Source organism: Erpetoichthys calabaricus, chromosome 15, assembly GCF_900747795.2.
Source record: "Erpetoichthys calabaricus chromosome 15, fErpCal1.3, whole genome shotgun sequence".
Taxonomy (NCBI): domain Eukaryota; kingdom Metazoa; phylum Chordata; class Cladistia; order Polypteriformes; family Polypteridae; genus Erpetoichthys; species Erpetoichthys calabaricus.
In genome coordinates, this window is record NC_041408.2 from 61,538,293 (window position 1) to 61,550,787 (window position 12,495).

A 12,495-nucleotide genomic window follows, 5' to 3' on the forward strand; every position below is an offset into this window, starting at 1 on the left:
TGTGCAGCACGGCTAAATTAAAAGCTAGTTTAATAAACGTGTTACTGGTATAGTGCAGCGAGCATTATAATATAATAGTTGGACGATTTGATGAAGATCGCTGTCCAACCCTTTAAGAAGCGGCCGTATTCCTACTAAACCCCCGTTGCGTTCTTTTCCGTTCTTCTTCTTCTGTCATTCTTTTTCGTGTTTTCTTTCCTCTTATCCGCACAACGCACGTCCAATCCCTTACTCACTGTTCACCATATCCCTCTTCATATCCTGCAATTTCTCTATAGGTTGCTTTTCCAATCAGTCCCTCATCATCCCGTTAACACTTTTGCACCTTTCCCCCCTTTCTTTCCCGATTGTCTCCTTTATCCTGCACCTTTATCTCAGTTCTCCAGTCCAGCTCCGGCTCTCTCCCTACCTATGTTTTTCCCTCTCCCCTTCACCCCCTCCATTCTTCACCCCTCCCTCCCTCCTTCTCTCTCGTTCTCTCTAGGCTGCTTTTGCTTTCTCGCCCCAAGCCTTATGGATGAGGTTCACGTCGGCGATGACTTCAGCAGCTGCCGTTTCTCTGCATTTTCCGCGGAAGACAAGAACCAGCAGATGCAGCGTAAGAGGAGAGCTATTTGATGTAGCCCAGCCTCCGACCATGGAGGTGAGTACGTACGGCAAGCTCTCGTTTGTGTTTCCCTGGGATCCCTGGCTGGTTTATACCGAGTGGTGGTGGATGTCCCGTTGTAAGCGTTTATGTCACCCACACGACGGCTTCACCGCCTGACGCTGACAGTCACCAGAAAACAAGCGCGCGCCAACGCGACTTTTCGCGGCTCATTTCCGATGAAGGCGAGAGAGCAGCGCAGTGAGCGGCCTCTTCAGACCCCCGGAGGATGAGGAACCGAGTGGGACACCAGAACGCCCTGAGATGAAAACAGCGCCGCAGGGCAGCTTTGTGCCTGAGAGCCCAATGCAGGCAGTCACGTACCGTAGGGCAGGTTGTGATGTTTCAGCATCCGATACTCCTGCGTTATGTGAACTTGTCCGTTGTCATCGTTTGCTACCTGGCGTTGCGCTAACGCATGTTCAGAAATTTAATGTCGAGGAGTTACTGCGGAGATGATTTCATTTGCCTTCGTTAAGCATTCAATGCCATTTTATCGAAACGTTGATGTGTGTAGCCATTGTAGATCATGAAAAACATATTGCTCTCCATAATAATTGCCGTGCACTGTTATGTTAAAACCTTTACTATATTATTTATTAATCAATTCAATAATCAATTCTTGTCTGTAATATTGGTATGCACCAGCATCATCCAGTCTTTTTGTGGGGTGATGGATGCTTAGTTTTTGTTGTTAATATTAGGCCTTTCATATCTTAATACGGTGGCGCAGTGGGTAGCGCTGCTGCCTCGCAGTTAGGAGACCCAGGTTCCTTTCCTGGGACCTCCCTGCGTGGAGTTTGCATGTTCTCCCCGTGTGTGCTTGGGTTTCTTCCAGGTACTCCGGTTTCTTCCCATAGTTCAAAGACATGCAGGTTAGGTGTCCCTTGGCCCTTGTGGGTGGGTGGGTGTATACCTGGGGTTTGTTTCCTGCCTTGTGCCCAGTGTTGGCTGGGATTGGCTCCAGCAGACCCCATCACCCTGTAGTTAAGATATAGCGGGTTGGATAATGGATGGATATCTTAATGCAGGTGCCAGCTATACCTTCCTTATTTTGACTATAGAGATATTGACTAATTAGCACCATTAATTAGTATTTGAGTAGAATACTGAATATTTAACTCAAAACAGTGTGCATGCACCAGCACCTCATCTAGGGTTATGGAAAGACCTTGATTATAGTCCTTTTAGCATTGTGTATACTTTTCATGCTTTCTTATTGAAGTGCTAATCACAGTAAATCAGCATTTGCACTGTGAAATAATTATAATAATGTAATTATATTGCACTCAGCCTTCCATCTAAAATCCCAGCTGGATGTCTTTTGCACAGAATTTCAGTGATCCCCCACTTTTGAGCAGTTTTGAGCAGGCCCATTAAGAGATGCAGTACATCATAGTGAGATGTGGGGCAGGTGATAAATGCATGCAAGTGAAGCAGTATATTGGCAGAACTGTGGTGGAAATCATAAAGATATATTCTGGCTAAAAGAAGGTGCCCCTAACTTAACAGGAAATTAGCTTACATTTGGTAAGCCGTGCATGAACTATGGTTTCAGATTTCCAATGTCCTTTTCAGTTGTGGGGTTTAAACAGACAAGCACTAGCATGACTGAAAAAGGGATTAATCTTCTTCCTTGATTGCAAAACTGTTAATTCCAATTAAATGACAATAATAAATTACTAAAATGTGTGATGTTCCAAACTAATGGGCAAGCAAATAATGTGCTTGTATACCGTTAACAGTCAGGCCACATTATAAACAATCTTTGACAGTGTGCACTTTGGTACCCAAGGTCAGTGAAACAGTAAGATCATTGACAAAATGTTTCTGTTTCCCTTTGGTGAAGAGGTTGATTTCTTTAGTGTTTTGATGTTTGTGCTCTGTATGTTACACAGAAAGTCATTCCATACCAATTCACTGTACAAGGAATGCATTACAATTGACAGTTTATGTATATGCATTAAAATTTTGACCTTCTTTATAAATATTCTTCTTCTTCTTCTATCAGCTGCTCCCATTAGGGGTTGCCACAGCAGATCATCTTCTTCCATATCGTTCTCTCCTCTGCATCTTGTTCTGTTACACCCATCACATGCATGTCCTCTCTCACCACATCCATAAACCTCTGCTTAGGCCTTCCTCTTTTTCTCTTGCTTGGCAGCTCTATCCTTAGCATCCTTCTCCCAATATACCCAGCATCTCTCCTCTGCATGTGTCAAAACCAACGCAATCTCGCCTCTCTGACTTTGTCTCCCAACCGTCCAACTTGAGCTGACCCTCTAATGTACTCATTTCTTAATTTAATGATAACATAATATAATTTATTTTAAACAAATTTGTTAGAAAAATTAATATCAAAAAACCAGGGGCAGGGGTTCCCAAGTTTAGTTTTGGGGTAGCACTGTGGCTGCAGTTTTGCATTCTAACCGGATTAAAAAAATGGTTTGGTCTTACTCTTAAATGATGTAATTGTTTTATTAGTATTTTTCTTCTTTTATTTTTGCGTTTAGAAATACGGCCTAGTATATTTAAATTTAAACAAAATTTAGAATTTTTCATTTTTTTCATACCTCCAAATATTAACTTTCTTTTAATATTATTCTTTTTAATTCACCTTTTGATGTGGAGTTTACACTCTTAGTTGTATCCAAATACTGATTATAGTGATGAGCAGTACAAACAGGAGCATGATACTGAGTACTAGAGAAAAGTAGCTACTTCAGTATAATGTTCACTTGTGAGTTAATTGATAAGAAAATCTTAAATAACCAGAACGTAAAAAAGAGCAAAATTTTAAAAAGCTATTTTTAAAGTTGCTTTGGATAAACGTGTCTGCTAAACAAATAAAGTCATGTCAGTCATTCAGTCATCGTCCAACCCGTTATATCCTAAATACAGGGTCACGGGGGTCTGCCGGTGCCAAACCCAGCCAGCACAGGGCACAAGGCAGGAACAAATCCTGGGCAGGGCACCAGCCCACTGCAGTAAACAAATAAATGTAAATGTAAAAAGAATCATAATTAATGTCACATACGCAAAGGCTTGCTACATTCTCCTAACAATTTAGCAAAACCATTTTGTAATTACTATAGTATAGTGACACAAAAAAGGCAGAAACAGGTAAATAACTGCTTGTTTAATAGGCAGCAGTCCATTTAAAGTGGTCTGCAGGACTGAACTTGAGGACCACTTAGTTAAGCCTTTTTATTGCTAATTAGCACATATCTGAATAAACTTTGAAGTAGCGGCTCTGTCGTAACATTCAGCGTCATTTGCACCTGTATCTGCACTTCTCATCAGTAACTGTTAGTATTTGAATACAAGTAAGGAAGTAAACTGCAGGAATAGGTGAACTAAAGATGATGTGGTAAAAGAAAGTTATAATTTAAAGATATAGCAAAACAATGCAAATTTACAAATTCATTTTACATGTAAATATACTAGCACATATTTCTGAACTTAAAACACGAGAAGGAAAAGACTAATTAAATTGGATCATTTAGAAGTAAGAATGAACAATTCATTTGTTAAATAGGTAGGAATGAAAACACTCAACAACAGTATACTGTATGGTACATCTATTGAAGTTAGTATGGATCCAAGGAAACATATTGATTTTTTTAGCCTTCTGAAAAATCTTAGCAAAAAATGTGGGGTTGAGGAACCATGAGAGATAAACTGAAATATTCTTACTCTTTCCACAGTATAAAAGATTTATACAAGTGCAGTGATACCACATGAGAAAAACACAAAATGTACTGTGTAATTTTATCTTGTGTTTTAATTTTCTTTGCAAAAATGTAAAGCAATGCATTATCTGCTTGTTCTGTTAAACATCAGCTGAAAACAATTTCATTCGGAAGCTATAGTTTGCAAAGGTAAACTAATAATTGTGCAGCCAAAATAAGGCATTTTCTATTATAAATGAATGTGTGCAGCCAAGAATGGTAAGAAAGTGTTTTGATTGCTAAAATTAAGGTTGGAGACTGTAGAAGGTCAGAAAGTTATCCCTCCTAATGATACCCAAGACTGTTTTAGCCCATGGTGTCACAAAAATTACTGTCATGCTTAATAAATATGGGTAGCTGAACTGTGTATATAAGAGTTTAGTAAATAATTTATAATACATTTTATGTAAAACCATGGTCTGTCCCATCACAGGGCTTGCACATATGATAAGAGACATAGCAGTCAATCATGCAGTTAATCTTTATTTTCTATAGTGTTTGTTATAGAATACACCATTATAAGGTGATTTTTACAAGTCAAGATAATCCAATACATTATAAATTACAAGACAAACATTCTACAGTACTTAACATATGAATTGATACAAACTGGATCAGGTTTAAGTCAGTAGGTATAAAAGAATCAATGAATAAAGTTAAAGGTATAGCTATTTAAAATGTAATGGTGGGGTTTAAAGTGGGATTTAAGTTTGAACAGTAAAAATAGCATAAGGAATTAATTTATATTTGATATGTCTTTATATGGCACCTTACCTTGTTACCTTATCCAGTGATAGCCTTAGGGAAGTTATTTAAGAAAAGGATCCACAAAGCTAATTGAGAGTTTTTAGAGAACTGTATGACAGGTGAGTTCACATTGAACAGTGAATTGCAGTTGTCCCATCAGAATATGATAAAAGTATGACAAAGTATTTCTGGCTTAGCAGATAAGAGGGACTTGGACTCAACCAAGTTTTTATAAGTGTTTACCATATATTTTAACTGTTGCTGTAATGTGATTTGTATAAGTGAAAGTGCTGGCACATATTGCTGTATGCTAGATGACAGTGGACAATGGGAAACTAGTGAAAAAAGGCATCTTGTAGAAAGCATTTCAGTTTTGATTGAATTTTGCTGGTGTTGCTACAAGACATAGCTTTGCATTATTCAACTAATCAGCTTTCTTGGAACTCCTCCAACTGGAGTCGTAAAGCATTCAGCCGTCTTTGCAGATGCATGAACATGAACTTCCTAGAGAATTTACATACCACTGTGAAGACACCAGCCAAAGTGACATGATTGGTAGAGGAACAGAGACAGGGAAACCCAGCTGCATACTGTAGTTGGACCATTTGACAGAAAGACTGTTGCATCCCCCCAGTCACTGCTATTTATCCAGTGTACCCTTCTCCCCAAATTATGGGAGGTGCAAAGTATAACAGAGCACTCTGAATATTGTTTACCCACCTAGATGTTCATTCTGCGGTGCATACCCAGATCTGAAGAAATGTGTATTTATCAATGTCTGATTATGGTGTCTCTCTCTCTGTCTCTCTCTCTGTCTCTCTCTCTGTCTTTCTCTCTCTCTCTCTCTCTCTCTCTCTCTCCATATGCTTGCATGAGCAAGTGATTTGATGATATTCAAGGCAAAGCTTGGCAAGACACATAATCAACAGAGAGACATTTTTGTACATACAGACACTAGCTTGAAATGTAGTAACTAGAAAAAGGTTTATATGTTTACTGTTTTGGGGTTGTTATAGGCATATTCAGACTGTTTTGTTTTGGTTTCTCATAAGTAAGTTTTCTGAATAAAATCAGAATATTTTTCTTTATGCAAATACATTCACTGAGAGTTATTCCACTCTTGATGTTCATGTATTTGTGGGGTACTTAAGCATCAAGCTTCAGTGAAAAAGAAGAGATTTTGCATACACCATTTACGTATTGTTATGTTTAAAAAGCACATAGGGTTGGCATGTAATTATAGTGAGACAATTCTTTTTTGATACTTACTATAATGAACTTCTTTATAAGTTGCTTGCCGTTTCAGTTAAACTTGCTATGTTCTTAATAAACATATATTTATGGATGTTTACAGTCACCAAGTGTTTCGTTCGCAAATTAATTAGATGATGTCCTACTACTAAGTATTAATGTAATAAAGATTCTAGAATGTATAATCAGTTGTTTTTTTTTTAATGCAGATCAAAAATAATATGTAACTGGAAATAAAACCTGTCCTAGGATTACACTTTAAACATTATTTTTTCCTTTGTCTGTAATTTTAGCAATGTGATCATAACAAATAAGACCTATACATGTGCACTTTTAGAATCTCAGCAACTCTATAATACTAGTAAGGGGCACAACCTAAAATTGTAGTAATGCTGAAGTAAGTAACAGGCAGCACCGATCAATCTGACTGAGGTCCCTTGCATTAGAAAGCTTTTTTATAAAGCCATATCTTTGCTTAGATATGAGACTCTACATTTAGAATTTAATTTAAAATGCTTTCCCTCACCATTGAATTTCATTTAAAACATGTTTAAACAAAGATTTAGAAGGAGTAAAAGCATGTGTAACAACAGAGGTGAACACAGAATTAAAGTATATCTTACTAAAAAAATATTTGTCATAAAAAAGCTACCAAGAGCTGTGTAGTACGGCCTGTAAGAGGAAGATTCTCAGATGGAACTTTCTCTGGAAAGCAGGAGTTTAAACCAAGAACACTAGAGTAGACTTGAGAGAATAGCGTTATCGTGCTCCGGGGTCAGAAATGCAGTGCTGTGTGCAGAAACATTTGTGTCGTGTTCCAAGCCTGAAACATCTGAGTTTCTAAGTGGTAATCTTAGTCCCTCTAAGGGAAGGTAACAATTTGATATAAATAATTTTCAGCCTATTACAGTTTTCCAATGTTTTGATTTGTAATACAGAGGCCGTTGGCTCAGACTTCAAAAAATCTTTATGCTGTGTTCCCTTTACCCCATTATGGCGATTCATTGCAAAATATACTCACAATATTCCTACTGATTACCTGTTTCAATTCAAACAAATACATTTTCCTATAAAACTATGTTTTTTAGTGATTACCGACAAAAGCTGAGTCACTAAGAAAATCAGGAATTATAAGTCACTAGGAAAATTAGTAATGTTTTACTTGTGTGCAGTTGTATATAATATGTTCAACAGTAAGCAGCTCCAAAGACCTAATGATATTTCTTGACTGATGCCTTTATCCAAGGTAACTTACAACATCTGAGATACAATTGGTTACATTTCTTTTGTTTTTCTAATTCGATCACAGGCAGGTGAAATAACTTGCTTATGGTCACACAGTGTTAGTAGCATGACTTGAATCGACAACCTTAGGCGTTTGAAGTCCTAGGTCCTAGTGTATTCCTTTGTTAACTATGGTAACTAGCTAGCAATGGAGCAGAAGAAGAGTTAAGGGTAACTTTGGCTAATTAGCAGGCAAGCTAATTAATATTCTGGCTAGGTGGCCCAGCCGGGAAATTAGAGTAGTGGAAAAGTGATATAAGATGGAATAGATATCCATCCATTTTCCAACCCGCTATATCCTAACACAGGGTCACGGGGGTCTACTGGAGCCAATCCCAGCCAGAAAGGCAGGAACAAATCCCCGGCAGGGCGCCAACCCACCACAGGACACACACACACCCCAGGGACAATTTAGGATCACCAATATACATAACCTGCTTGTATTTGGACTGTTGGAGGAAACCAGAGGAAACCCACACAGACACGGGGAGAACATGCAAACTCCATTCAGGGAGGACCCGGGAAGCGAACCCAGGTCTCCTTACTGCAATGCAGCAGCACTACCACTGCGCCACTGTGGAATAGATACATTATGAATAAATTTTTACTAATAACACATTACAACTGAGTTTCATCACAAAGCATGCAAACTGTTTACGATACTGTGATGTATAAATATGTAAGCCTATGAACTTTACAGTTCTTTTGTTTTCAGTTTTATTTATTCAAATGTGTATTTATTTTCATTCATTTACAGTACTTAAAGGAAAATTCAAGAATTGTTGAAACATTCTAATTGTGCATTCTTTTGTATTTAATTTTAATCTTTCTAGTGTGCATAAAGCTTTATTTATGGTGCGTTTCAATAACTATGGTTATTGTGCAATATTATTTCTTTTTTTAACACGCTAACTATTTCTGGCCATATCATCTACCCCTAATCCAGTTTTAGAGAAGCATTCACTGTTTTTTCTTCTCTGCCTAATTTCAAATGTTTGAATCTATCTGGTTCGGGAACTCAGGAAAATTAACAGAAAGAGATGGTGAGAAGGAATGAAAGTAAAGCAGGGGTTTAATTATGTGCATATGACGTACCACCTGTCTTTTAGTAATATTATTGTTTATATCACCCACACAATGTGTCAGATTCTTTAAGCCAGTTAAATATATATGTTTTTGGCTTGGTTAAAATGTGCAACAAATACTTGCATACTACACAGTTCAGACTCCCCTATCACTTATGTTTCTTTTTATTGGCTACCAGTGCAGTGGAGTATCAAACTTCCAGTGATGAAATAATATGTAGATTATAAGATTTAACATAGGCAAAAAGTCTGCAAGTAAGAGACATGCAACCTAGTTTTGTGGAAATATAGAAGATGCCTGAATTAACTTCCAAATTTCAAAGAAGTAGCTTTATAGAACATTCAGTAATAAATACATAGATATATAAATAAACACTGCACACACAAAAGTGAAGTAGCTACATTAAGCATCTATTCATCCATGTTCAGACCTGCCTAATCCAGTCACAGGGTTGCAGGGGTCAGACCCAGTGGCACATGGCATGGCTACCTAACTCCATTGCATTGCTACCTAATTAGTAAGAAACTAATCCTTTTTGCAGACACAATGTTTCTATGTACTGTCTTCAATTTTTATAAACATTTGTTTATAGATGTTTTGTTAGGATTATTCAAAAGTGATGAATTGAGTCAAAACCATATATATGAATACTTCAGAACACATGAGTATTTCCTTAACATTTAAATTTTTTTCTCATACTGTAACATGGTAACTGTATACAGTATATTCTGAATATAGATGGACATTTATTGTTGGTATTCTTGCAGTGTACTTATCTAGTTACAAATACTAAAAAGAATTTAAATCAAAATGTTATTGTTTTGTAGCTAAAATAATGCTGCATAATAATGAATTTACAGTTTGTAACACATTTTGTGATTTTAAGTAACTATAGAGGCAATTTGATAGCCCTGTAAAACCAAGGTACTAATTTAACTGTTTATCTTAGTAACTTTTATAATTTTAATACATGAAGCCTAAAGTTGTGTATGCTACCATTTTTTAAAAGACATTTTTTGTGGTGATACATCAACATGCTCCTTATTTGAATTGCCTTTGGAAATGGGGTGTGATTTATAGGATGTGGAAAGAAACCATGTTGATTCATTTCAGTAAGTACTAGTGTGCTTTTGGACTTTCCAAAATCTTAAAAAGACGTCTAAAAACATGCATTGCCTTTTGTTGTTTTTGCAGATACAAAGTGCTAAACATCATTGCAAAAAATCAAAAAACAAAGAATATTGGTAACCTTGTGAACTACAAATGGGAAATATATCTGTTTTGTGAGCTGTTTGTGGGACATTATGAATCTTACCAATAAGACTCCTGACCTGGCGGATGAGAATCTACCTGAGCCCTTTAATGGTACACTGGGCTTGCTTTCTCCAAATGGAACTTTCATTCACACTTCAACTTTAGTTATGTGCACCTTTTTACTGGTGATCATATTTTGCTTGGGATCTTATGGGAATTTAATTGTCTTTCTTTCATTTTTTGACCCAGCCTTTAGAAAACTACGGACTAACTTTGACTTTATGATCTTGAACTTGTCTTTCTGCGACCTCTTCATCTGCTGTGTTACAGCCCCAATGTTTGCATTTGTACTGTTTTTTGACACAGGCAGCAGTGTCTCAAAAGAGTTTTGTTTTACCTTCCACTTGACAAGTTCTGGATTTATAATAATGTCACTTAAAACCGTTGCTGTTATTGCACTTCATCGGCTCCGCATGGTGCTTGGCCAGCAACCGAATCGGACAGCATCTTTTCCATGTACTTTAATGCTCACCATTCTTCTTTGGACTACAAGTTTCACACTGGCTACCTTGGTGACTATGAGGACTTACCCTTGGAAGTCTAAGGCATGTTTGCCACACTTTGGACTGATTAGTGGAGATGGTAAAATTATACTTTATCTGTACCTCATTGACTTTGCATTTTGTGTAGGAATTGTCTCTGTATCATATGTCATGATCGCACAAGCATTAAGGAAGAATGCCCAGGTTCGGAAATGTCCAATTATTACAGTGCATGCCTCCAGCCCTCAACCTCTCATTGCTACTGGCTTTGATGGTGTACAATGCACAGTCCCGGCACTGTATAGAAACCAGAATTACAACAAGCTGCAGCATGTGCAGACACACCCGTATACCAAAAAAATGAGCCAGATGCCAGTTGTGGGGGGAAAGTTTCAGCTTGTGTCTTCTGTTAACCTTGCAACAGCTAAGGACTCCAAAGCTGTAGTCACATGTGTTGTCATTGTGTTATCAGTGTTGCTATGCTGCCTGCCAATGGCTATCTCCCTAATTCAGGATGTTTTGTCTCCAGAGAGCAGCTTCATTCTGTACCAGTTTGAGCTCTGTGGATTTACGCTGATTTTCCTCAAATCAGGCATAAACCCTTTTATTTACTCACGTAACAGTGCTGGACTTAGAAGAAGAGTTCTTTGGTGCATTCAGTATGTTGCACTTGGTTTTCTCTGCTGCAAACAGAAGACCAGACTTAGGGCTATTGGTAAGGGCAGCTTAGAGGTAAACAGAAACAAATCCTCTCACCACGAAACAAACTCGGCCTATATGCTCTCTCCCAAGCCACAGAGAAAGCTAGTTGACCAAGCTTGTGGTCCGAGCCTTTCCAAGGAGAGCGTGCTCAGCCCCAAAGCAACAGGTGGACACCAGCCCCTAGCTCAGAGCAGCTCCACACCTATAAACACCCGCATTGAACCATATTACAGTATTTATAACAGCAGCCCCTCACAAGGAGTGAGCTCCCCAAACAGCCTACAGCCTGTCAATTCTACTTTTGGGTTTGCCAAATCATATGTTGCCATGCACTACCATACAAAGAAGGACTTGATTCAAGACTTTGAAAGCCCTTCATCCAAGCAAATCCCAGTTCCCTCTGTTTAATGGGGTAGCCATGTGGAGGCAAGACTTGCTGTTTCTGTTAGTACTTGTATAGTTTTATTTACCAGAATGAATGTATTAATGTACAGCATAATGACAGGTTTTATTGAAAACAAACAATAAGCAAAAAAATATATGAGGGATGACTGCCAGAAGTATATTTTTACATTAATATTGCATATTTCATTATAACCTCTGTATATTTTAATGGCATCAGATTTTGCTGTCATTTTCTTCACTAAGACTGTATATGTGGATTTGCCATATTTCTTTTTTACCAATTAAATGTATTACAAATGCATTACCTTCTGAGTGTTTTAAAAGTTTACGATGTCCTTGTGTACATTGGCAGTCTTAGATACAAGTGACTTTTGTAATGAACAGATTGTACTTCCAATAGTGCTCTTAAATGTATTCATAGAAAACACCTTCATAAATTATGAAGAATCAGTCTCTTAAAAAAATATCTGTTGCTGTCAACTTGCAAAATGATCATAAAACCATACATTTTAATGATAGTGGCAACTAAGCACATTTTTGTCCATGAAACAATCCATCCATCCTTTCTCCTACACTGTGTTTTGTTTTTGTTTTTTTAATTAAAAGGCCATGAGGAACTGGTACCATGCAAACAACATCAGACAGAACCATACCTTGGATGGTCACCAGCCCATTTTAGAGCACACTTGTTTTAGTTAGCTGATTATGCAGATCTTCAAGATGCATGATGACATCTGGATATCTCAGGGTACATTTGCACTTAGAATATACAAACTCCATACATAAAGTGACAAATAATTTATTAACAACAGAATTGTATTTTTTAAGGCTAATAATTTTCACTTTA

At 37.5% G+C, this 12,495-nt stretch overlaps 1 protein-coding gene across 1 annotated transcript; it reads left to right on the top strand.

Moving 5' to 3' along the window:
- Nucleotides 1–510: 510 nt before the first annotated feature.
- gpr75 (G protein-coupled receptor 75) lies at nt 511–11,955 on the top strand. Its single transcript, XM_028820332.2, has 2 exons — nt 511–643; nt 9,940–11,955. Exon 2 carries the CDS (start codon nt 10,050–10,052, stop codon nt 11,649–11,651), a length of 1,602 nt encoding a protein of 533 aa, XP_028676165.1. The 5' UTR covers nt 511–643; nt 9,940–10,049; the 3' UTR covers nt 11,652–11,955.
- Nucleotides 11,956–12,495: the final 540 nt, after the last annotated feature.